The sequence below is a fragment of the Oncorhynchus clarkii genome, chromosome 12, assembly GCF_045791955.1.
Source record: "Oncorhynchus clarkii lewisi isolate Uvic-CL-2024 chromosome 12, UVic_Ocla_1.0, whole genome shotgun sequence".
In the NCBI taxonomy this organism is placed as follows: Eukaryota; Metazoa; Chordata; class Actinopteri; order Salmoniformes; family Salmonidae; genus Oncorhynchus; species Oncorhynchus clarkii.
Window position 1 is genome coordinate 38,844,226 of NC_092158.1, and position 27,622 is coordinate 38,871,847.

The window sequence follows — 27,622 nt, forward strand, 5'->3', positions numbered from 1 at the left end:
TGTACATCGATGAGTTTGATGTCGCCAAGGAAACTTTCAACAGCCTGACTAGAGCATTGACATCTGACAACACTGCCCCGCCACAGCAAAAAAACTATGCCTTTTCACTCCACAGTAAACCTTAGGCCTACAACTTCATAATATTTGACAGGAACACCATGTACCACTGTCACTGATGCATTCCAAAAGCTGCAGTTATCCTAGTAATACGCAGATGCAATTAAAATGCCCTCTAGAATTCCTCTGCGTCCCTACAACATCTCAGGTGAAAAGCCTGAGAAAAGCCTACCCTGCTTAGGAAACCATCAATGAGACCACAATCTCCACATGACATCATACTACGTTTTATTGTTCATGGCACAATGAAACAATCTGGAGAGTGCGGTCCTACTGATCCCTCATGGACTACATTGACAATCCCCACCATTCCAACCCAAATAAATAAATTCAGTTGTTTGCAATTGTGTGTGAGTGTCCGTCACTCACCAGGCTGTCGAGGCCTCCGCCCAGCAGGTCGACAGCACCCATCTGCATGGAGGACTGCTGGGGCACGTTGACGGGGGGACCCAGATCCAGGTTGAGCAGGTCTCCCAGCAGGTCACCCTGGGAGGGGATAACTGACTGGGCCTGTTCAATGGGGGCCGCTGGCCCTGCGCTCACCGGGCTCTCGCCTGTATCAATGCTGAGAGGTGGAAAGAGAGGACACAGAGATGCTAATATGTCAGTGTTTCCCCTATATTCATTTAACAACACTTCTAAATAGTTGCCACCACTCCCAGAAATATGATAAACCCCCCCACCAGGGAACGACTCAAACCAGATATAAAGTATAGGAGAAAATATACTGGAGATATAAATGCTTTAATAAGATTTTTTTTTAGAACTAACAATCACCAAAATAAAAACTAGACCTTCAGGGAGAATCTAAAATGTAAAAAATGTCATGGCATGGGGCCCCCGTTGATTTTGTTATAATGTTTGAGTCACTCAGATAGCATAAGACGGCATTCTCTCAATGTGTAGAATTGCAGGAAACTAGCTTTACAACTAATCTTCTCTCTGCCCCATGGCAAAATGTGTAGAATTGTAGGAAATTGGCTTTAAAACAGCAACATTTTGTATCTGCATCCAAGAAGAGGGCCTCTAAATTTAGGTCGGAGACGGCGCTATTGCCACACCCACTATGGGAGAACAGATGTTGGTATTTGTGTGTAAGCAATGATAGCCTTTGTGTTGTGCTAGAGGAGGAGGGAAGCTTTATTTGGGGGGTTAGGTGAGTGTCTGTCTTCCTGGTTCTTGGTAACTGAGTAACTTTCTCATAACTGTGTCTTACCTGCCGTGCTGGATGGGCAGGTGCTTGCGGTGGATGCCATGGCTACCCTCCACAAAGGCGTTTGGGGGCTTGTGGTAGACGGAGGCCAGGGAGCCAATGTGGCAGATGAGTTCATCCAGCAGGGTGGGCTCAATCAGGTCCGTCTCCTCCGAGATCAGGGGCTTCTCGGACAAGACCACCTCCTTGGCAGTCACTGGGTCGGTGGACAGCAGGCGCCAGTAGATGTAACCCCTGTCACGTAGGTCAGGGTTGTCGGAGTCCTGGGATGACACAAGGGGAAGGAATCACAGTGGTGAATAGACAGTGTTAAGTTGAAGTTTGAAACAGTTTGAAGCAAAAGAGGGAGATATATTGGTGTGTGTCTCTGTGTGTGTATGTGTGTGTGTCTCTCTCTCTCTCTCTGTGTTTTTGTGTGTATGTCACCTGTGTGGCCAGACTAAGGACCTGCTGCACCAGCTCCTGAGTCTCAGAGGGTTTCTTGAGGAATAGTTTGACGATGGCCGTCAGAAGAGTGAGCTGGACCTGAAACACAACACACCCCCAAGACTGAATGGTCTGACCCCACAACCCAGATAATAAAGGTAATTATTGTTAGGGCGGGGCCAAATCAACTCCTAGCCACAAGGCACGTGTAGATCTGAAAGGATGGCTTTAATGAAAGCAATATAGCAGAAATTAAAGACAAGGGCAAGGTGGAGCTCTTACCATATTCAATCCAGTCTTTGCCCTAGATTAATTTCCAAGCAGGGCGTAATAGTCCCAAAGGCAACAACGAGGCCATCTGGCATTAAGATAGTCAAATGAAAGCAACAAGGTGAAACATTGACCCAATCTTTTCAAATTTATATTAATGGTCTTGCGGCGTAGAATTAGATTATAAATTGCAGACCTCAACTGACCTGGGCGCTCTGCTCTGGGACAACTGACCTGGCTGCTCCGCTCTGGGACAACTGACCTGGCTGCTCTGCTCTGGGACAACTGACCTGGCTGCTCTGCTCTGGGACAACTGACCTGGGCGCTCTGCTCTGGGACAACTGACCTGGGCGCTCTGCTCTGGGACAACTGACCTGGGCGCTCTGCTCTTGGACAACTGACCTGGGCGCTCTGCTCTGGGACAACTGACCTGGGCGCTCTGCTCTGGGACAACTGACCTGGGTGCTCTCGTCGTGGAAGCCCTCCAGGAAACTCTCCAGCAACTCGTCAGCGTTGTCGATCCTCTCAGCGTACTCGCCCACGATCCAGATCATGGCGGCGCGAGCATCCGGCTCGTCCAGAGAGTCCAGGTTCTCACACAGCGTGGCGATGATGCTCTCATACCTGAAGAGATAGAGAGAGAGAACACAAAGGGTCAGGGTATATACTAGTGTCTGTCTGGGCCTTGGAATATACACAGGTATTATATATACACAGACAGGGGCGGTATAGGTCCTATTGAGGAAAATAAATCTCCATCTTTATTGATAATTATCGGGAATGGAGGGAAAAGGACACCTACTTGTTGGGGTATTTGCGGAATATGTCCCTGATGACCACGATGGCCTCCTGCACCACATAGTTGACTTTGGTCTGGATGAGGTCCAGCAGGGTGCTCACACAGCGCTCAGCAGATTGCTAACAGAGAGACAACAGGAACAAAGTCAACACTGACCCAACACAGATAAATCAAATAAAAAAATGTAATCAGTGGCCAAAGTACCTTGTTTAAACTCCTTCAAACAACTTCATAGGATTGGATGGCACTTTTATGGAAGAGCTATAAAATCTGATCAAAGACCCTCTCTGCGTCCATCTATGATGGGGTCTCAGATTCCTACCTCTACTTTGATGGCACAGCGTCCGATGGCTCTCACTGCCTTACGCACAAAGTCAACATCCACCTCGGTGGCGTACTCCTTCAGCTCAGCCAACACCTGGGGAGAGAGCAGGGCATATGAGTGAAAAACATGACACACACACACACACACACACACACACACAGTCGCAGTGGGAGGAAAAGCAAGCGTATTGACATTGTAAGAGAATGATTTGAGGAGACATGGTTAAGGTTGGTGAATTATGTATGCATCCAAGGCTAAACTACCCAAGCCAAGGCTCGTCTTTTAACAGCAAAGGAAGCAAGTACATCCACTGTCCAAAACGTGTGTTCATTAAGGCATCATCTAACAGCATGCCTGTCAGAGTACCAGCTAAAACAGATTAGGAGTGACGCATTGGGAGGTGAACATGTCTGTCGAAATAAGTCTTCAATAAAAACTAAGTATACAAAACATTAATAACACCTGCTCTATCCATGACATAGACTGACCAGGTGAATCGAGGTGAAAGCTATGATCCCTTATTGATGTCACTTGTTAAATCCACTTCAGTGTAAATGGAGGAGACAGGTTAAAGAAGGATTTTTAAGCCTTGAGACAAGTGAGACATGGACTGTATGTGTGTGCCATTCAGAGGGTGAATGGGCAAGACAAAAAAATGTAAGTGCCTTTAAAAAGGGTATGGTAGCAGGTCCACCGGTTTGTGTCAACAACTGCAGCTCTGCTGGGTTTTACACGCTTAATGGTTTCCTGGGTGTATCAAGAATTGTCCACCACCCAAAGGACATCCAGCCAACTTGACACAACTGTGGGAAGCATTGTAGTCAACATGGTCCAGCATCCCTGTGGAGTGCTTTCGACACCTTGTAGAGTCCAGGCCCCAACAGGGGGGGAACTCAATATTAGGAAGGTGTACCTAATGTTTGGTATACTCAGTGTTTTGGTGCAGCTGAACAGATTAATGCAAATCTGGGCTAGCACCTGTTGTTTTTTAAGGGCCATGTTCTTATATTAACAAAAGTGTATATTTTTGTGGGCCAATAACATTATTCTAAGTCAAACAGATACCGTATGAAAAACAAACAAAACATATACAGTATGGAGCTATCATCCCCAAAGATGGTTTTCTGTATAGAGTGACTAAGTATAAAATGATGTACGGCAAATCATGAGAAATGAACACCCTAATACAGACTTCCATTCAGTGAGGTATGGGGTTCCATGAGCAGTACCTGGGCTATGTTGGCCTGGGAGGCCAGGCGAATCATAATATCCAGCTTCTCCAATTTGACGTAGATGGGGTCGTTGTACTTGACAAAGAACACCTTGATCTCCTGCTTCAGAATCTCTGGCCTAAATAGTAGAGATTACATTTATAATGGGAACAAATCAAATCAATTGTTATTTGTCACATACACATGGTTAGCAGATGTTAATGCGAGTGTAGCGAAACGCTTGTGCTTCTAGTTCCGACAATGCAGTAATAACCAACGAGTAATCTAGCTAACAATTCCAAAACTACTACCTTATACACACAAGTGTAAAGGGATAAAGAATATGTACATAAAGATATATGAATGAGTGATGGTACAGAGCGGCATAGGCAAGATGCAGTAGATGGTATCGAGTACAGTATGTATATACATATGACATGAGTATGTAAACAAAGTGGCATAGTTTAAAGTGGCTAGTGATACATGTATTACATAAAGATGCAGTAGATGATATAGAGTACAGTATATACGTATACATATGAGATAAATAATGTAGGGTATGTAAACATTATATTAAGTAGCATTGTTTAAAGTGGCTAGTGATATATTTTACATCAATTCCCATCAATTCCCATTATTAAAGTGGCTGGAGTTGAGTCAGTGTGTTGGCAGCAGCCGCTCAATGTTAGTGGTGGCTGTTTAACAGAACAACTCTATGTGTCTATCTATGTGGTCCTGATCTGAACCCACAGAGCTGAGAGATGAGAAAGGTACATAAGGAGAGAAATGCTGTCATCTAGTGGCTAGGAAGTGAGGAGGACACAAAACGAAAACATGGTGCCAAGACATAAAATGGTCCAATGCAGCCGTTTTAATCTCAACATCAAATCATTTCTCTGTAAAAATGAACTTACTGTGACTGACTTAAATAAAATGGTAAAAAAAAGGTATACAAAATGCTTCTTAGCATAGAGCAAGCAAGAATTTTGCTAGAACTGTCTGGGAGTGGTCTGAGTGGGAGGGGAAAACCAAAAACTAGCGGTTATTGGCAGAGAAGTTTGGAACTAACTTGGTTATTGGTCTATTAAGTCAAAGTTGCAGGTCCATTATGATGTTCTGAGAGAGCAACTTAGCATATATAACAAGTTAATTAGAAATGCCAGACGGGCTCATTTTTCTAAATTGATCACTAATAATCAGATTAATTCAAAAGTGCACTGATAAATCTTACCCCCGCAAACCTATGTGAACTTTCCAAACGTGATGAGTTTGCGGCATATTTCAGAGACAAGATAACAAACACTAGGCTGGGTATCAGTCAAGCAAGACCTGATGAGAAGTTTGATGATATGTGCCTTAGCCTACCACGCAAAGGCACTATGGATTTATTTTCCATGGTTAACACCGACATCCTCAGGAAAGTGATAACACAAGCCTTCTAGATCCCATCTCCACCACCTTCTTCAAAACATTTTTTAATTGCATATCTGAAGAAGGGCAAGCTATTGTTAACCACTCCCTGTTCACAGGCACTTTCCCCACTGCACTGAAAACTGCTATAGTGAATCCTCTTCTGAAGAAAATCAATCTAGTTTCTTCAGCTCTTAGAAATGTTCAACCAATCTCCAACCTTCCATTCTTAAGCAAAATTCTGTAGAAATATGTTTTCAAACAGCTAAATGATTAAGTGCAAACGGTATTTTGGAAAAATTCCAATCTGGTTTTTGTGCCCACCACAACACAGAGACTGCTTCAGTTAAAGTGGTAAATTATCTTTGTGCCAACACAGATGCCAAACAACTCTCTGTCCTTGTACTCTTGGATTTAAGTGCAGCATTTGACACTGGTGACCATGATGTCCTTCTGGACAGACTGGAGAGGTGGGTTAGCCTCTCCGGTCCCGTTCAAAATTGGTTTAACACCTATTTAACTGGTGGAGAGTTTGTCACCCTTGGTAAAAATAACTCAAGAGAAAATACATATCACGTGGCGTTCCACAAGGTTAGATTTTAGGTCCGGAAATGTTCAGTTTATATACAGCATGTTACCCCTTAGCAGAATTTTTCAGAAAGCACAGTATTGATTTTCACTGCTAGGCAGACGATACACAACTTTACATTTGTGCCACCAGAGGATTTTAACTCCACTGATAAATTAGACTGTATTCCTAACTTAAATACTTGGATGGCTCACAACTTTCTCCAGATTAATTAATACAAGACCAAGGTACTTACTGTTGGAGCCAAAGCACAGAGAGGATCTGGTCGCACATTTTAATTCACTGGCAATAAAGATAAAACACCAGGTAAAAAACCTGGGTGTCATTTTAGAATCTGAATTCAACTTCGGATCATACATTAGGAATGTGACCAAAATAGCTTTTTACCAGCTGAGGAACATTGCCAAAGCAATTTCTGATCACAGGCTGATACTGTAATACTCTCCTGGCTGGTCTACCCAAGAAAAGCCATTGGTCAACTGCAAAACATACAGAATGCTGCAGCACGGGTACTGTGCTGCAGACCAGACGGAAAGCACACATTTACACCGGTTTTTAAAGGTCTCTGCACTGGCTGCCTGTGAGTTTTATAATTCATTTATTTATTCATTCATTCAAGTATTTTATTGGTTTTTAAATCAATCTACGATTGTGCACCCCGATACATGTCAGACGTGCTTTTAAGTTATGCACCCAGTAGGTCTCTCCGGTCCTCTGGCACTGGCCTTTTAACTTTCCCAAAGTCTAGGACCAAGAAGCATGGAGAGGCAGCATTTAGTTATTATGCCCCCAGCCTCTGGAACAGCCTGCCAGAGAACCGGAGGGGGGGCAGAAACTGTGGACAAACAGTACCAGTCAAAAGTTTGGACACATCTACTCATTCCTGGGGTTTTCTTTAATTTTGACTATTATCTACATTGTAGAATAATAGTGAAGACATGAAAACAATGAAATAACACATATGGAATCATGTATTAACCAAAACAAACGTTTGACTGGTACTGTATTTAAAAGAGATCTTAAACACACCGTTTAAGCTTTGCTTTTCTTTAGGGTGCTTTTCAATCTTTCAATTTTTATTGTTCTTTTTTTTTCTTTTCTCATGTTTGTTGTGTAGTGTATATATATATATATATATATATATATATATATATATATATATATATATATATATATATATATACACACACACACACACACACACACACACACATACATACACAAAAAATGAAAATAAAAAACAGTGAAAATAAAAACAGAAATATAAATTCACTTTTTTATTTTCATTTTTTCCTGTGAAGCACATTGCATTTGCATTCCATGTCTGAAATGGCCTGTATAAATAAAGCTTGATTTGATTAACTGATTTACCGCCTAGTGATGTCACCAGGCAGGCCAAAACACCATGCAAACAAAACAGGATGACCTTTCAGGCCGTCTTTTCATTTTCACAGTATTATTCCAACCTCATAGTGTGGAAATATTTGTAATTATTTATTTAACCTTTATTTAACTATGCAAATCAGTTAAGAACAAATTATTATTTACAATTATGGCCTACCCCAGCCAAAACCTAACCCGGATGACGCTGGGCCAATTTGTTCTTAACTGACTTGCCTACTTAAATAAAGGTTAAATAAATAAATACAAATATTTCCACACTATGAGGTTGGAATAAACATTAGATTGAGAGAAATAAAAAAATGTAAATTCATTTTACAATAAGGCTGCAACCTAACAAAATGTGGAAAAAGTCATTGGGGTCTGAATACTTGCACTGTATATATAAAACACAGAAAAATCATATTTTTTACTTCACTGGGCCTTATCCAACACCAAACATTCCACATCACTGAGGATTCATTTAGAAAGTGATAAACTAAACACATTTTGATGTATGGCTCTGTTCCAGCCCTGATCCCTTGGAGGCTAGCAATAACTTAGCATTAATGTTGAGTGTAAATGTCCCACTGACCTTTTCTGGACGATGAGGTTGATGTTCCTGAGCGCCACATACTGGACCTCTGGCTCCCCAGAGAGCAGGGTGACCAGCGGTGGGGACAGCTTCTTCAGCAGGGTGTTGTAGTAGTCCGACTCCTTGGGCAGAAGCTCCAGGAACTTCATCAGCACCTTAACGGCCGACAGCACCACCGCCGAGTTGGCATGGGAGAGACGGGGAGTGACACGCTCGCAGATGCTGGAAAATAAAGAGGACAGGTGGGTTTATTAGTGCAATCTATATTACAAAGGATTTAAAAGTTGACAACACCATAAGTGATTTTAGTGGACAAACTCAGCAGTTTACTTTAGATGCAATAAACGTCTGGTAGAGATTTAGTACACAGGACTTATTGTGGAGATTAATCACAACTCCCTATACAGGACATAACTAATTGGTACATAACAAATAGCTCAGATATTTTTTATTTTGGCTAGCATGGCTAGAAGAGATCTCAGTGACTTTGAAAGAGGGGTCTCAAAGGAGAATGGGGGGTTTAAAGTGTGTGCGTGTGTGTGTCACCAGATCTCAACCCAATTGAACACTTATGGGAGATTCTGGAGCGGAGCCTGAGACAGTGTTTTCTACCACCATCAACAAAACACCAAATTATGGAATTTCACGTGGAAGAATGGTGTCGCAACCCTTCAATAGAGTTCCAGGCACTTGTAGAATCTATGCCAAGGCACATTGATGCTGTGGTGGCCCAATGCCCTATAAAGACACTTTGTGTTTCCTTTATTTTGGCAGTTACCTGTATCGATCTCAATGCTATACTGAATTCCATGGTTGCCTTGGTGGTTCACTCCTGCAAACGTATCCTTAATTATTTGTTTTAGGTGTTTATGTGCATTTTTTTTTCTCAACTTATTTTTTATATAGCTAATCAAGTAGTGTATTTTTTCCCCTTTCAACAACATTAAATTAGTTAACATATTTGACTACTTCTCCAACCAAATAGTTAATTGTTTGGATTCAAATACCAGCTCCGATCCTCCGAGATCCTCATCTCTTCTTATCTCATCTCCCATTTATTGGATCAAAGGCTGGACCAAAAGATACAGAAATGGCAGCAACTATCACTCACTACACCCAAAGATTCCTCAGAAGTGCAGGGAGATGAAAAACATCCTTATGCAATACAGAATCCTGTGGTGGAAATTACAACATTATGTTATTCACATGACTTTATATTAGAATGTATTCTTGTATTATTACTTTCACACTTTGTCTGTTCTTCTGAGAGGAGCCTCTGAGGCATAACGCTGACAGTTGATTTACAATGCCTTGGTGATAAAACCTAAAGACTGCATTCCATTCCATGATTAGTGTCTGTGAAATGCTGGCCTGTCTGCCAGTGCCAGGCAAACCCTCCTTCCAGTTTATTTCTCCCACATTGCAGATGAACACTGGACTTCATAATTTGAGGGAAGGACCTAGTGTCCTATGTTGCATTAGTATTTCTGTATAAACAAGTAGTAAAAGACCTAGAGACAGACATTTGGCACCATGTAAATCTTGCTGTCTGCTGCTTGATATCACAATGTACCTTTGTATAATTCAACACATCTGTTGTTTGTCATGAACATTCAGGAGGATGTACTTTGCTATAAAGATCTGTAACCCAAATCTTTTTCGTTGGGCTCTTATGAATCACTTAAGGGTGGTCGTTGACCACTCCGTTGTTGCAATAATTAATCATAAAGTTTGATTGTTTTGAAGAAATCTAAAAGTCTCTCAGAAATATTCCACGACAATCCTCAGGAAAAAAAATGCAGAAAAAATGCATGTCTATTGTGTGCAGTCACACTGCGAGCAGTACATCACGCACACCGGAGGTGGATAATAGGACACTGGTCTGTTCTGCAGGCTGCCCCTTTGGCAACTTCCAAAGTTATTCAACTGGGCCTTTTAAATGCAGGATCCATAAACAAAGGGTTACTACTTAATGACACTGATAGAGGTCTAGACTTTCTCTGCCTCAGTAAGACTTGGCATCAGCCCAATGAGTACATATCCCTCAAACAATGCACTCCATCTGGTTACACCTACCTGGACTGTTCTCGCACATCTGGACATGGTGGTGGATTGGATGTAATCTGCAGGACTGACGGCACTGTGAAGTCTACTCCAGTACCAGCAATCTCATGTTTTGAATGCATGGCTTTCAAGAGCACTGGCTCTGTATCAGTACTGGCTGTGCTGATTTATCGACCTCCGAAAGCTCAACTCTGACTTTCTTGCGCAACTACCTGAGCTACTAACACTCCTGAGCCCTTTGTGCCCTGCTATGCTAGTGCTTGGTCATTTCAACATACATGTCGACTGCAGTCTCTCTACCGGCCTGGCTGATGTCCTGGACATCTTTGGACTCCAACAGCACGTGGTCTTTGCCAGCCACAACAAAGGCCATACACTAGACCTGGTCTGTACTAGACGTGGAATTCTCCAAATTGGAAGGAAACGTGTCAGGGATGTCCGACCATAAACGCATCACCTTCACCCTAGCTATTCCTCTACCCACTCGGCCAAACAAACACTCCATTCAGTTTAGGAGTCTAAAAACAAACACTGGCCAGCTTACTGAATCCATCTCCTACCTGCAAGTTACTGACTAGTGGCTCAACACAACACTGCATTTGCCTCCATACTGGATAAAGTTGCTCCTTTGGAAACCCGAATGGTGTCTTTCTCCAAATCTTCTCCCTGGTACACCGAGGAGCAGAGCAACGCTCTCTGAAGGCAACTGGCCGTCGTCTAGAACAACAGTATAAGAAAACTTGGTCTAACTGTATATGCGCAGATGTATGAGCAACATCAGCAAGAATACAAACAAGCCTTAAATGCACCTCGGACATCCTACTGGTCCTAACTGATCAGCAACGCCATTGGTAACTCCCTGTTCTCTACTGTGGACAAGCTCCTCCAACCTATAATCAATTCTGCTACCTCAGTCTCCCGAAGGTGCAATTAATACCTGTGCTCCTTCCAAAGCAAAATTGAAAACATCAATAACACCACCCCGTCCTCTCCAGTCCCGGAAGTTGAGCTACCCAGTCCAAGTTTCTCCACCTTCACCACAGTCACTGTAGCTGATGTAACCAAGCTAGTTAGGACAATGAGGCCCACCACTTGCTCCCCACCTCCCTATGACATGCTTACCTGCTCTGGAGCCTTTCTTCACCAAAATGACCAACAAGTACCTCATCACTGGATGTGTCCCTACTCAGCTCAAACTGGCCACAGTCAGACCAGTACCTAAAAAGCCTGGATCTGACCCTGACAACCTCAAGAAATACAGGCCTATTTCCAAGCTCCTCGAACGTACGGTTTCTAACTCCAAAACCATCCGGCCACTCACAACCTACTTGAGCCCTTCCAGCCGGGTTTCAGAGCTAGACACAGTGCCAAGACTGCCCTGATAAGAGTCACCAATAACGACTCTGGGGCTGCCATCATCCTCATTCTGCTGGACCTCTGTGCAGCATTACACGGTCAGCCATGCCATCCTACTGGACCGCATGGAGAAGCTCCTGGGCCTGTCAGACACTGTCCGGGACTCTCATTGATCGCTACCATTTTTTTGCCATCTGTCCTAGTAGGTCAGACAGGGGGCCCCTCAAGACTCGGTCCTGGGACCACTGCTGATTTGTATCTGCATGCTGCCACTGGGAAACATCTTGAGGAAACACGGACTGGGGTTTCACTTTATGCTGGCGCCACTCAGCTGTACGTCTCAACACTGACAATGCCACTGCACTCCTGGTCAGCTGCCTGCAGGACAACAAAGCGTGGATGCAGTGAAGTTTCCCTCAGTTAAACTGCAAAAACACAGAGGACGTCCTGATTGGCACTGGCACAATAAAAACAACATTAGCAGCCTCAATATTGTTGGTGTCAAGGTCACCCCCTCCAGTGAGGTTTACAACCTGGGTGTGATATTTAACAGTCACCTCTCGTTTGAGGCCCACATCAACAGTATGATCAAAGTCAAATTTTTCCATCAACAGAACATTGGCAGGTTATGACCTATGCCATCACAAACTGGAGCACTTTTATTTCATCCCGTCTGGACTATTGTAATGCCCTTTTTGTTGGTGCATATGCCAAGTGCCTAATCAGGCGACAATATTTCCAGAACTGTGATGCACGTACGTGGTGGTCCTCACCCACACCACCTCTGACAAGCACCTCACTCCAGTGCAGTTCAACCTCCACTGGCTCCGAATATGCCCACGTATCGACTACAAAATCCTGGTTCAATCCCACCAAGCTATCCACAACTCTGGACCCAAGTACCTGTCTGAACTCATTTTACTCTCCTGCCCCACACGCACCCTTCGCTCCTCCAGGTTCAGACTCAAATCTATCGTGACAGGGCTTTCAGTTGCACGGCTCCGGAACGCATTTCCAGACACTATTAGGGCTGCAAAGTCTCTGTCCTCCTTTAAGGCACAACTCAAGACCACACTGTTCAGAAAAGCAGGACCTCTGCTAATTCTGTTCTCATGTCCTCTGGATCTGCGACCCCATAGCTTTGATTTTTGTTTGTGTTCTATGTTTTGGATTGTGTTGTTGCAGTAGTAGTACACTATATATATATATATACACAAAAGTATGTGGACACCCATTCAAATTAGTGGATTTGTCTATTTCAGCCACATCCGTTGCTGACAGGTGTATTAAAATCGAGCACACAGCCATGCAATCTCCATGGACAAACATTAGCAGTAGAATGGCCTTACTGAACAGCTCAGTGACGTTTAATGCGGCCCCATCATAGGATATTACCTTTCCAACAAGTCAGTTCATCAAATTTCTGCTCTGTTAGAGCTACCCCGGTCAACTGTAAGTACTGTTATTATGAAGTGGAAATGTCTAGTAGCAACAACAGCTCAGCTGCGAAGTGGTAGGCCACAAAAGAATACTGTTCATCAACTACAGCTCAGCATTTAACACCATAGTACCCTCCAAACTCGTCATTAAGCTCGAGACCCTGGGTTTCACCCCGCCCTGTGCAACTGGGTCCTGGACTTTCTGATGGGATGACCCCAGGTGGTGAGGGTAGGAAACAACATCTCCACCTGCTGATCCTCAAGGGTGTGTTCTCAGCCCTCTCCTGTACTCCCGGTTCACCCATGACTGTGTGGCCATGCACGCCTCCAACTCAATCATCAAGTTTGCAGACGACACTACAGTGGTAGGCTTGATTACCAACAACGGTGAGACGGCCTACAGGGAGGAGGTGAGGGCCCTCGGAGTGTGGTGTCAGAAAATAACCTCACACTCAACGTCAACAAAACAAAGGAGATGATCGTGGACTTCAGGACACAGCAGAGGGAGCACCCCCTGAACTACATTGACGGGACAGTAGTGGAGAAGGTGGAAAGTTAAGTTCCTCGGCGTACACATCACGGACAAACTAAAATGGTCCACCCACACAGACAGCGTGGTGAAGAAGGCGCAACAGCAACAGCGCCTCTTCAACCTCAGGAGGCTGAAGAAAGTTGGCTTGTCACCAAAAACACTCACAAACTTTTACAGATGCACAATCAAGAGCATCCTGTCGGGCTGTATCACCACCTGGTACAGCAATTGCTCCGCCCACAACCGTAAGGCTCTCCAGAGAGGCAAACTACCTTCCCTCCAGGACACCTACAGCACCCAATGTCACAGGAGGGCCAAAAAGATCATCAAGGACAACAACCACCCGAGCCACTGCCTGTTCACCCCGCTATAATACAGAAGGCGAGGTCAGTACAGGTGCATCAAAGCTGGGACCGAGAGACTGAAAAACAGCTTCTATCTCAAGGCCATCAGACTGTTAAACAGCCATTACTAACATTGAGTGGCTGCTGCCAACATACTGACTCAAATCTCTAGCCACTTAATAATTAAAAATTGGATGTAATAAATGTAACACTAGTCACTTTAAACAATGCCACTTTATATAATGTTTCCATACCCTACATTACTCATCTAATATGTATATACTGTACTCTATACCATCTACTGCATCTTGCCTATGCCGTTCGGCCATCGCTCATCCATATATTTATATGTACATATTCATTCCTTCACACTTGTGTGTATAAGGTAGTTGTTGTGAGATAATATGTTAGATATTACTGCATGATCAGAACTAGAAGCACAAGCATAGCACAAGCATTTCCCTACACTCGCATTAAGATCTGCTAACCATGTGTATGTGACCAATAAAATTTGATTTGATAAACTCACAGAACGGGACAGTCAAGTGCTGAAGCGTGTAAAAAAAAAAATCTGTCCGTGGTTGCAACACTTACTACCGAGTTCCAAACTGCCTCTGGAAGCAACGTCAGCACAAGAACCGTTTGTCGGGAGGTTCATGAAATGGGTTTCCATGGCCGAGCAGCCCCACACAAGCCTAAGATCACTGTGCACAATGCCAAGTGTCGGCTGGAGTGGTGTCAAGCTCGATGCCATTGGACTCTAGAGCAGTGGAAATGCGTTCTCTGGAGTGATGAATCACTCTTCACCATCTGGCAGTCCAACGGACGAATCTGGGTTTGGCGGATGCCAAGAAAACGCTAACTGCCCGAACGCATAGTGCCAACTGTAAAGTTTGGTGGAGGAGGAATAATGGTCTGGGTCTGTTTTTCATGGTTCAGGCTAGGACCCTTAGTTCCAATGAAGGGAAATCTTAATGCTACAGCATACAGTGACATTCTAGAAGATTCTGTGCCTTCAAATTTGTGGCAACAGTTTGGGGAAGGCCCTTTCCTGTTTCAGCATGACAATACACCTGTGCGTAAAGTGAGGTCCATACAGACATGGTTTGTCGAGATCGGTATGGAAGAACTTGACTGGCCTGCACAGAGCATTGACCTCATACCCATCGAACACCTTTGGGATGAATTGAACGCCAACTGCCAGCCTGGCCTAATCGCCCAACATCACTAATGCTCGTTGCTGAATGGAAGCAAGTCCCCACAGCAATGTTCCAACATTTAGTGGAAAGCCTTCCCAGAAGAGTGGAGGCTGTTATAACAGCAAAGGCAGGACCAACTCCAAATTAATGCCCATGATTTTGGAATGAGATGTTCGACGAGCAGGTGTCCACATACAATGCCTTGCAAAAGTATTCATGCCCCTTGGAGTTTTCCCTTTTTTGTTGCATTACAACCTGTAATTTAAATGGATTTTTATTTGGATTTCATGTAATGGACATACACAAAATAGTCCAAATTGGTGAAGCGAAATGAACGTTTTTTTTCTAAACAATTCTAAACAACAACAACAACAAATGGAAAAGTGGTGCATGCAAATGTATTCACACCCTTTGCTATGAAGCCCCCAAATACGATCTGGTGCAACCAATTACCTTCAGAAGTCAAATAAACCTGCCAAAAGAGGGCCATAAAATAAACCTGCCAAAAGAGGGCCACCCACCAAAACTCACGGACCAGGCAAGGAGGGCATTATTCAGAGAGGCAACATAGAGACCAAACATAACCCTGAAGGAGCTGCAAAGCTCGACAGCGGAGATTGGTGCATTTGTCTATAGGACCACTTTAAGCCGTTCACTCCACAGAGCTGGGCTTTACGGAAGAGTGGCCAGAAAAAAATCCATTGCTTAAAGAAAAAAATTATCCATCAAGGAAAACGCTATGTCTGGCGCAAACCCAACACCTCTCATCACCCCGAGAACATCATCCCCATCATGCTGTGGGGATATTTTTTTTTCCATCGGCAGGGACTTTGAAACTGGTCAGAACATAAGGAATGATGGATGGCGCTAAATACAGGGACATTCTTGAGGGAAACCTGATTGTCTACCAGAGATTTGAGACTGGGAAGGAGGTTCACCTTCCAGCAGGACAATGAGCCTAAGCATAAAGCTAAAGCAACACTTGAGTGGTTTAAGGTGAAACATTTAAATGTCTTTGAATGGCCTTGTCAATGCCCAGACCTCAATCCAATTGAGAATCTGTGGTATGACTTGAAGATTGCTGTACACCAGCAGAACCCATCCAACTTGAAGGCGCTGGAGCAGTTTTGCTTTGAAGAATGGGTGAAAATGTCCAGAAGTGCCAAGCTTATAGAGACATACCCCAAGAGACTTGCAGCTGTAATTGCTGCAAAAAGTGTCTCTACAACATATTGACATTGTTGGGGTGAATAGTTATGCACGCTCAAGTTCTGTCTCATTTCTTGTTTGTTTCACAATAAAAAATATTTAGCATCTTCAAAACGGTAGGCATGTTGTGTAAATCAAACGATACAAACCCCCCAAAAATGTATTTTAATCCCAGGTTGTAAATAGGAAAAATGCCAAGGGGGTGAATACTTTCGCAAGCCACTGTACATTTGTTCATATAGTGTATGTATGCATATAAACATATCGGGATGAATATATGAAATTTGGTGCATTTTTCTAACCTATTTGGAATGATTGATGTGATACTCTGTAACCACATGTAAATACACTGCGAGGGTAAATAAACAGTGGAGCAATGTCTGTTTGTTTCCCTTGTATGTAAGTGTCACTTGTGTGTCCAAGATGGGACATTTCTTGGCTGGCAAGCATAAAGTAGAAGAAAATATACATTTCACAAGACAGATTTTTGGGCAGCATAGTACCATGCAGCAGGATTTAGAAGTTTGCAAACTAACATACAAAAGCTGTCCCACAAGAAAAAACTTGGATGAGTATTATTTGTTACTCTGACAACTAAATCAGGTTTTAGTTCAGTTTTTATATAAACCAGGGGAAAAAAGTTCAGAATGATAACAGAACTCAATGAATCTACTTTGTTTGAGGTGACAACTAAAGATGTGTGCGTACCTCTGGGCCTCGCGCTCGTCTTTGGGGTTGTAGTTGGACAGGCAGTCCAAGATGAAGATCTGGCCCCACTCAGTGCACTCATTGAGGGCCGTCAGAAGCTTGTTGATGTTCTGGGGGTTGAGGTCCAGCAGGTTGCTGTTGGGGTGGGACTCACTGATCTCAGACAGAGCTGCCACTGCGTTGGCCACCACCTGGAGGTTCAGATACAGTGATCAGTGGTCTGTCTTGTATGCCAATGGACTTTCATCAGTGAAATAGGGTCAATCAAGAGAAACTTAAAACAGGTCCTGGAACAACACCCTTACAGGCTGTTTTTAAATTACCCCAGGCTCCCGAAGTAGACAAGAAAAGTAAACAAAGTCTGAGAATGTCGCCTGACATCTACACTACACTACTACTCATTCAAGGGTTTTTCTTTATGTTTTACTATTTTCCAAAGTGTTAAACAAATCAATATATATATTATATTTGAGATCCTTCAAATAGCCACCATTTGCCTTGAAAACAGCTTTGCACACTCTTAGCATTCTCTCAGCCAGCTTTGTGAGGTAGTCACCTGGAATGCATTTTAATTAACAGGTGTGCCTTCATAAAAGTTAATTTGTGGATTTTTTTTTCTTCTTAATGTGTTTCAGCCAATCAGTTGTGCTGTGACAAGGTAGGGGGAGTATACAGAATATAGCCCTATTTGGTAAAAGACCAGTTATGACAAGTCCATATTATGACAAGAACAGCTCAAATAAGCAAAGAGAACCGACAGTCCGTCATGGGTGAACGGATGATCTCCGCAATTGTATTTCCCACCGTAAAGCATGGAGGTGGTGGTGTTATGGTGTGGGGGTGCTTTGCTGGTGACACTGTGTGTGATATTTAGAATTCAAGGCACACTTAGAGCATCCACAGCATTCTGCAGCGATACGCAATCCCATCTGGTTTGGGCTTAGTGGGACTATCATTTGTTTTTCAACAGGACAATGACCAAACACACCGCCAGGCTGTGTAAGGGCTATTTTACCAAGAATGAGAGTGATGGAGTTCTGTATTAGATGACCTGGCCTCCACAATCCCCCGACCTCAACCAAATTGAGATGGTTTGGGATGAGTCGGACCGCAGAGTGAAGGAAAAGCAGCTAAGTGCTCAGCATATGTTGGAACTACTTCAAGACTGTTGGAAAAGCATTCCAGGTGAAGCTGGTTGAGAGAATGCCAAGAGTGTGCAAAGCTGTCATCAAGGCAAAGGGTGACTATTTGAAGAATCTCAAATATAAAATATATTTTGATTTGTTTAACACTTTTTTGGTTACTACATGAATCCATGTGTGATTTCATAGTTTTGACATCTTCACTATTATTCTACAATGAAGAAAATAGTAAAAAATAAAGAAAAACCCTTAAATGAATAGGTGTTCTCAAACATTTGACCAGTAGTGTACTTAGTCTGGGCTGTGCCTAGGGGCCTACTGCCAGCCTATCCTACCATGGGGTTGGAGTCGGCGATGAGGTCCCTGAGGGAATCCAGGAAACCCTGGTCCTCCACCATCTGGGCATTGATGTCATGGAGCTTTGCCACACACACCGCTGCCGTCTTCCTCACGTATGGGTCCTCGTCCTTTAGACACTTCCTCAGCGGCTCACACAGGTACTCTGTGATCTTGTCCACGCGGATGCAGCCCATGGTGCGCACGGCCAGGGCCCGGATCAGAGGGTTAGGGTCCTCACAGTCCTGAGGGAGAGAGAGGTGAGATATCTATGGATGGGGAAGTGCAGTACTGCAATGGCTAGGCTGTGTAATATGTTAATAGCAAAGTGGAAAACCATGTAAATGTGTATTTTTATGTCAAAGAAAAGGCCATGCCTCCCGGCTGGTATGTAGGTAGTGCTGCAGCCTCTGGCACACATGTCTAGTGCCGGCGTAGGTTTGAGTCCAACCTACTGCCCTTTGATATCTCTCTCTCTCATAAAATACCTTTAAAACATATTTAAAAAAGAAAAGGCCTTGCCTTGACAAAGCTGTTGACAGCCATGATGGCCATGTCAGGCTGGCTCTTAGCATAGTTCATCAGGTACAGGTAGACCAGCTTTTTCAGCTCCAGGTTGTCTGTCTGCATGCAGTTCACCACGTCTGGGAAGAGGGAGCTAAAGGACAGACAATTTTAGGTCATACCTGCGCATGTGCACGGGTTCACTTCACGCTGTTACAATGCGGTAGCAACGGGACCAAAACAGAGGAGAAGTTTAGCTTCGTGCTTCAACGCTTCAATTATTGCAGAAATTGACCCACAATGCTGTTTACGTTGTGCATTAGCCATATCAGGGAGTATACCGTTAATAATAGAGATTATAATACATAACTTGCTAATAATAGACAAGTAGGCAATCTCTTTTACATTAAAGTAAAAATTATTGCTGAGAAGTGTTGAGCAGAAGCTGCATGCAGGTCAAATCAAATCGTATTGGTCACATACAGATGGTTAGCAGATGTTATTGCAAGTGAAGCGAAATGTTTGTGCTTCTAGTTCCAACAGTGCAGCAATATCTAACAAGTAATCTAACAATTCCAAGGTCATTAGATAATGTCAGTGGGATGAATGGTCAACACACAGAAGTGTCACAGGACGCAATCAGCTGTACTGTACCTGACATCCTTGCCCACAGTCATAGCCGCAATGACCTTCTTCACCGCCTCCTTCCTCTTCTCTTTCTTCTCATTGTTAAGCTCTGCCTTCAGCTCAAATATCTCCCCTGTAACAGGATACAGATGCAGCATTAGCAAGAGTCCAGTGTGACAACAGAATGATGCTCTCATTCAGCGGTTGAACAGTCAGCTCAGTTGTCAGCTTTGGCATGAACAGTTCAGCCTTTAGTGGTAATTTCATGCATCCTGTTTCTGTGAGGAGAGTACGAGCCAATCTATTTCCATTAAGAGTTATGTTGCACTTTCCTAATGGTAGGCATGCACTCATGATCAAGGGGACAATGTGTCATTGAAGAAGACAATACCAATAATCGTTTTAAGACTCACCTTTTTTATTTGTTGTAAAATATTTTGAGTCAGTCATTGTTGGTCTTCAAATCTGTTACAGGGAAACATCCAGCATTAGAGGATAGAAAGGACACATCATTGGCCTATAATACAAAAAAATGATAGCTATATCTTTACTCTTGGCTTCTAAATATGTTTTATATAGTTGAATGCAAGGGAACAAGCAAAGCAGAACTATAACAGCATCCCATGCCACTACGAGACATCAGTTGTACGTCACAACAGCAGCACTTTCACTGGCTAATGTCGGTAGTTAACGTTAGCTAGGCAGTTTACTTCCCTTTATAATAAATAACATTACATATGGAAAACATGTTTGTAAACAGACTAGTTATTATTATATATGTAGTTAGCTAGCTAAAAGCTCACAACAGAGTCAAGTGTTTCCAATTACAGGGCAATTATTGTCTTGGGTGTGACCCCAGGCCCGTGGAGTAGTGGAAAATATCTGTCCTACTAAGCTAGCTAACGTTAGCTGGCTAGGGATGATTGTAAGGCCTCTGTATTTCCAGCAAACTAGCGCTAGCTAGATAACATTAACGTTAAAACCACAACAAATAATCTTTACAAATTGAAAGGTACAAACTTGTTTTGAGAGGTAATTTTAATAAGAAACTGCGTCGCTAGGGTGAGTGAAGCTATTCCAGATCTGGAAAGATGTTTTAGCTCCTTGATTGCCGCAGAAAGATAGCTAGCCGTAGAAAGATGGAGCACTCCCGGAAAAACAAAATGAGTGAAGGGTATCGGAGCCAGAAAGGCGTAACACCGGAAAACAGTTCATTTCGACCGGAAATAGGCGGACTATGTTTACAGAGGGACACGGAGTAGTTCACAAAGACGTTTTAATTAAATACTTGGCGATAGCTAGCTATGCCTGTGTTGTTTCGGTGGATAAAGTTGTGTGTCAACTGTAGGGATGACCACGTTGCTGGGGGCCGGAACTGTCCAGTGCGAGAGAGGCAGGTTTTTTATTTATTTTTATTTTTTAAATATTATTTTATTTTATTAACAACAAATCAATACAGAAAGTACATGAGGGAACACAAGTATATATAGATTATATACAATGGACAGTCGAGCTAGGGGGTACAATATCACATTACAATTACACAAAGACCTTAAGGGACATACATACACTTACAATTCTAACAGCTTTTTTGTTAGTAGAGTATTTAACGGTCTTAAAATACAGTTCAATTTATTTTTGTAGGGTAAGAAAATTAGTTTTTTTGTTTGTAAATTTACATTTGTGTATATGAAATTTGGCCAAAAGAATAACGAAATTAATTACATAAAAATGTTTCAGCTTATTTCTATCGTATGTAAAGAATCCAAGCAGTACATCTCTCCACAATAGTGTAAAATCTTCATAAATGTGTTCAATTATAAATCTACTGATTTATAAACTGTCTTGCCACAGTTTTCCTACATGAATACAATGCCAAAAAAGATGCAACACTGTTTCTGGGTGGTCATTACAAAAGGAGCAATTTGAGTTGATGTTTTCCTTAAACTTCTTCATATAGTGGTTGGCAGGATAATATTTATGAATAATTTTAAAGGAAACTTAATTTTGTTAACAAGTAGGTATGTGTGTGGCAACATCCAAACTTTTTTCCAACAGATATTATCAATAAATCCATTCCAATAAGGCATGACATAAGGTATCTACTGAAACAAGGTTTGTATCGCTCTGTTGTTGAATGGACCAAAAGAGAAAAAAATCTTTCCTACTGACGAGTCAACAGGGTCAATTCCTGAATAACAGAGCAACACCTGAGGGAATGGCATCTAAAACAATTGCAAAATCTTTAGGTGTTACAGGGACCTTGTAAAGTGATAAGAATTCCTTATAACTGAGCATTTACCAGTTGGCTCACCAATAGGATATTATTTCGGAACCAATATTCTAAAAACAAAGACGTATTTTTATGCAACATATCCCAATTATTCCATATATAATATCTGTGTGGAGAATAATTGTGTTTATAAATGACAAGAAAATCTGCCGATTAAAAGCAGAAAGTTTCACTGGAATTTTGCCAATATTATAATTACAAAACAACATGAAGTTAAGGCCACCAAAAGTAGAGAAGACATGATGAGGAATAAAATTCCAGATAGAAGTGGGTCTTCTTAGGAATTGTTTTATCCAATTGATCTTAAAAGTATTATTTAAAGTAGTAAAGTCCAGAAAAGTGTTCATTGCAACAGTTTTCCTAATGTAATGGGTACGGTTTCTCCAAAGTAAGTTGAAAAGCATCTGGTCTATCTCCTTGCTTATTTTACTGTCAAGATATAAAGATAGAGCGCCATATGTTAGTCTAGAGATACCTTCAGCCTTGGTTATTAGGACTCTACCTTTTAAAGATAAGTCCCTCTGAAGCCATTGATTTAGCCTCTTCTGGGTATTTTTAATAAGAGGGTTGAGATTTATTAAGCCTCTAGACTTTTGATCCTTTGTAATGGTTATGCCTAAATATGTAAGTTCTTCTTTTACTGGAATACCATAATATGAAGGTCACACAATCTTTGACAGCTATGAGTTCACATTTATTAATGTTAAGATATAGACCAGACGCTTTGGAAAAGGATTGTATCACATTGATCAATATGGGAATTTGGTTAGCGTCTTTCAGAAAAAGTGTAGTATCATCAGTCAGCTGGCTTAGAATCATTTCTTTACCAGCTATGGAAATACCTTGTACAGGACTATTATTTAAATAATTTGCAAGAAGTTGGGTGATTAACGAGAGAGGCAGGTTGAAGTGGCCAGCGTGGCGCAGGTGTCGTATGCTGAGGCAGTGAAGAAAGTAGAGGAGGATGGGTCAAGGGTGAGGGATCCTGAGAAGATCCCAATGAGCCTTAGACTTGTGCCAGCACAGAGGGATAGGCCACGAGTGATATATTCAGTAAGGTTGGCTTCTTAGCGTCCATAGCAATGGTTAAACTGTACCGCAGAAATGGAACGTAAATCACAGAAAATAAATGTGGTGGCAGCTGCAGAGAAGTATTTGGGTATACGAAATTTGACTTCAGGGGAGTTAAAGGGTGTGTTGTGTGGGGCAGTGTGTTATAAAGAGTGTAGAAGGCAGCTGCAGAGAAGTACCTCTGTGTACGAGATTTTACTGCAGAAGAGTTACAATATGTTTTGAGGTTTTTATTTTTTATGAAATAGTGGAATATACAGTGCCTTTGGAAAGTATTCATACCCCTTTACTTTTTCCACATTTTGTTACTTTACAGCCTTATTCTAAAATTGATTAAATTAACATTAATTATCAGCAATCTATACACAATACCCCATAATGGCAAAGCAAAAACAGTTTTTATTTTTGCAAATTTCTATAAAAATAAAAAAAACATAAATACCTTATTTACACAAGTATTGAGACCCTTTGCTATGAGACTCAAAATTGAGCTCAGGTGCATCCTGTTTCCATTGATCATCATTGAGATGTTTCTACAACTTGATTGGAGTCCAACAGTGGTAAATTAAGTTGATTGGACATGATTTGAAAAGGCACACAGCTGTCTATATAAGGTCCCACAGTCGACAGTGCATGTCAGAGCATAAACCAATCCATGAGGTCAAAGGAATTGTCCGTTGAACTCCAAGACAGGATTGTCGTGGTTGCGCCTGGAGGAAATCTGGCACCATCCCTACAGTGAAGCATGGTGGTGGCAGAATCATGCTGTGTGGATGTTTTTCAGCGGCAGGGACTGGGAGACTAGTCAGGATCCAGGCATAGATGAACGGAGCAAAGTACAGAGAGATCCTTGAAAACCTGCTCCAGAACGCTCAGGACCTCAGGCTGGGGCAACGGTTCACCTTTCAGCAGGACAACAACCCTAAGCACACAGCCAATACAGTGTAGGAGTGGCTTCAGAGGAGATGGCTGCAATTTTACGGTCTCCTAACCAATTGTGCTATTTTGTCTGTTTTTTTCGCGTTATATGTAATGTATTTTGTACATAATGTTTCTGCCCCCATCTCTTATGACCGAAAAAAGCTTCTAGATTTAAGGACAGTGATTACTCACCCCGTACTGGACAAATACTTTTTCTTTAGCAAGTTGGAAGCAAAGGATTTACTTCAGATCTGGGTGATTCACATGAGAAAGAGACAGAGATATTTGGGACGTAGGTCAGGGTGCCTTGTAAGTATCCGACTGCGAGTGGGTAATATGCCTCTACCATCGGTCATATTAGCCAATTGTACATTGGATAACAAAATTGACAAACTATGATAACGAATATCCTACCAACGGGACATTAAAAACTGTAATATCTTACGTTTCACCGAGTCGTGGCTGAATGACGACATGAATAACATACAGCTGGCAGGGTTTATGCTGCATCAGCAAGATAGAACAGCCGCCTCCAGTAAGGCAAGGGGTGGCAGTCTGTGTATATTTGTAAACAACAGCTGGTGCACAAGATTTTGCTCTCCTGAGTAACTCATGATAAGCTGTAGACCACACTAGTTACCAAAATGTTTTTCATCTACAGTTGAAGTCGGAAGTTTACATACACTTAGGTTGGAGTCATTAAAACTAGTTTTTCAACCATTCCACAAATTTCTTGTTGACAAACTATAGTTTTGGCAAGTCGGTTAGAACATCTACTTTGTGCATGACACAAGTAATTTTTCCAACAATTGTTTACAGACAGATTATTTCACTTATAATTCACTGTATCACAATTCCAGTGGGTCAGAAGTTTACATACACTAAGTTGACTGTGCCTTGGAAAATTCCAGAAAATTATGTCATGGCTTTCAAAGCTTCTGATAGGCTTCTGACATCATTTGAGTCAATTGGAGGTGTACCTATGGATGTATTTCAAGGCCTACCTTCAAACTCAGTGCCACTTTGCTTGACATCATGGGAAATCAAAAGAAATGAGCCAAGACCTCAGAAAAAAGTGGTTCATCCTTGGGATCAATTTCCAAACGCCTGAAGGTACCACGTTCATCTGTACAAACAATAGTACGCAAGTATAAACACCATGCAGCTGTCATACCGCTCAGGAAGGAGACGCGTTCTGTCTCCTAGAGATGCAAATCAATCCCAGAACAGCAGCAAAGGACCTTGTGAAGACGCTGGAGGAAACGGGTACAAAAGTATCTATATCCACAGTAAAAGGAGTCCTATATCGTCATAACCTGAAAGGCCGCTCAGCAAGGAAGAAGCCACTGCTCCAAAACAGCCATTAAAAAGCCAGACTACGGTTTGCAACTGCACATGGGGACAAAGATCATACTTTTTGGAGAAATGTCCTCTGGTCTGATGAAACAAAAATAGGCCATAATGACCATCGTTATGTTTGGAGGAAAAAGGGGGAGGCTTGCAAGCCGAAGAACACCATCCCAATGGTATGGCAACTGCTCGGTCTCCGACCGCAAGTTACTACAGAGGGTAGTGCGTACGGCCCATTACATCACTGGGGGCAAGCTTCCTGCCATCCAGGACCTCAACAACAGGTGGTGTCAGAGGAAGGCCCAAACAATTGTCAAAGACTCCAGCCACCCTAGTCATAGACTGTTCTCTTTGCTACCGCACATCAAGCGGTACCTGAGTGGCAAGTCTAGGTCCAAAAGTCCTCTTAACGGCCTCTACCCCCAAGCCATAAGGCTCCTGAACAGCTAATCAAAGGGCTACCCAGACTATTTGCATTGCCCCCCCCCCCCCCCCCCTCTGCTAGTCTCTGTTTATTATCTATGCATCGTCACTTTAACTCTACCTATATGTACATTTTACCTCAATTACCTTGACCTCCCGGTGCTCCCACACATTAACTCTGTAACAGTACCTTGTTATTTTTTACTTAACACTTATTTTTCTTAAAACGGAATTGTTGTTTAAGGGCTTGTAAGTAAGCATTTCACTGTAAGGTCTACTACACCTGTTGTATTTGGCGCATGGGACAAATACAATTTGATTTGAGTCTCTGAATGTTCTTGAGTGGCCTATTTCGACAGATGAAAATGTGAAAGTCAAGTCATGCAGAGACATCACAGATATAACTTTTTTTTTTTTATCATTGGAGACATAGCTAGCTTCTTCTTTAGTATCATGTAGCAAACTACCTGCCCTCCAGGACACCTACACCACCCGATGTCACAGGAAGGCCATAAAGATCATCAAGGACATCAACCACCCGAGCCACTGCCTGTTCACCCCGCTATCATCCAGAAGGCGAGGTCAGTACAGGTGCATCAAAGCTGGGACCGAGAGACTGAAAAACAGCTTCTATCTCAAGGCCATCAGACTGTTAAACAGCCACCACTAACACTGAGTGGCTGCTGCCAACACACTGACACTGACTCAACTCCAGCCACTTTAATAATGGGAATTGATGGGAAATGATGTAAATATATCACTAGCCACTTTAAACAATGCTACCTTATATAATGTTACTTACCCTACATTATTCATCTCATATGCATACGTATATACTGTACTCTATATCATCGACTGTATCCTTATGTAATACATGTATCACTAGCCACTTTAAACTATGCCACTTTGTTTACATACTCATCTCATTTGTACATACTGGACTCGATACCATCTACTGTATCTTGCCTATGCTGCTCTGTACCATCACTCATTCATATATCCTTATGTACATATTCTTTATCCCCTTACACTGTGTACAAGACAGTAGTTTTGGAATTGTTAGTTAGATTACTTGTTATTACTGCATTGTCGGAACTAGAAGCACAAGCATTTCGCTACACTCGCATTAACATCTGCTAACCATGTGTATGTGACAAATAAAATTTGATTTGATTTGATTTGACATTCACACATTTTGTTTGTGCATGTCGCTGTGTTCAATCTCGTTACATTTTGTGACACATTTTGTGATATATATACACACACACACACACACACACACACACCATATATATACACATTTCTTCGTACAGTATTCAGACCCCTTGACTTTTCCACATTTTGTTAGGTTACAGGCTTATTCTAAAATGTATTAAATTGTTTTTTCCCCTCATCAGTCTACACACAATACCCCATAATGACAAAGCAAAAACAGGTTTAGAAATGTTTGCTAATTGAAAGAATATATAGATAGAAATATCACATTTACATAAACATTCAGACCCTTTACTCAGTACTTTGTTGAAGCGCCTTTGGCAGAAATTACAGCCTGGAGTCTTCTTGGGTATGACACTACAAGCTTGGCACACCTGTATTTGGGGACTTTTTCCCATTCTTTTCTGCAGATCCTCTCAAGCTCTGTCAGATTGGATGGGGAGCGTTGTTGCACAGCTACTTTCAGGTCTCTCCAGAGATGTTTGATCGGGTTAAAGTCCGGGCTCTGGCTGGGCCACCTAAGGACATTCAGAGACTTGTCCCAAAAGCCACTC

At 42.4% G+C, this 27,622-nt stretch overlaps 1 protein-coding gene across 2 annotated transcripts in view; it reads right to left on the reverse strand.

Annotated features, from left to right (window-relative positions):
* The window catches only part of LOC139423163 (AP-2 complex subunit beta), a 62,260-nt gene extending 41,295 nt beyond the window's left edge, over window positions 1–20,965 (reverse strand). For both annotated transcript variants that reach the window (XM_071174869.1, XM_071174868.1), the window contains exons 1-14: window positions 20,816–20,965; window positions 20,209–20,260; window positions 19,823–19,928; window positions 19,187–19,322; window positions 18,664–18,909; window positions 17,187–17,377; window positions 8,336–8,557; window positions 4,380–4,500; window positions 3,148–3,243; window positions 2,829–2,944; window positions 2,485–2,650; window positions 1,757–1,855; window positions 1,334–1,593; window positions 487–682 (exon numbers count right to left, since the gene is read on the reverse strand). In XM_071174869.1, the coding sequence (XP_071030970.1) occupies window positions 487–682; window positions 1,334–1,593; window positions 1,757–1,855; window positions 2,485–2,650; window positions 2,829–2,944; window positions 3,148–3,243; window positions 4,380–4,500; window positions 8,336–8,557; window positions 17,187–17,377; window positions 18,664–18,909; window positions 19,187–19,322; window positions 19,823–19,928; window positions 20,209–20,245 (1,992 nt within the window). In that variant the 5' untranslated portion in view covers window positions 20,246–20,260; window positions 20,816–20,965. The remainder of the gene's footprint in view (window positions 1–486; window positions 683–1,333; window positions 1,594–1,756; window positions 1,856–2,484; window positions 2,651–2,828; window positions 2,945–3,147; window positions 3,244–4,379; window positions 4,501–8,335; window positions 8,558–17,186; window positions 17,378–18,663; window positions 18,910–19,186; window positions 19,323–19,822; window positions 19,929–20,208; window positions 20,261–20,815) is intronic.
* Between the last annotated feature and the right edge of the window lie 6,657 nt (window positions 20,966–27,622).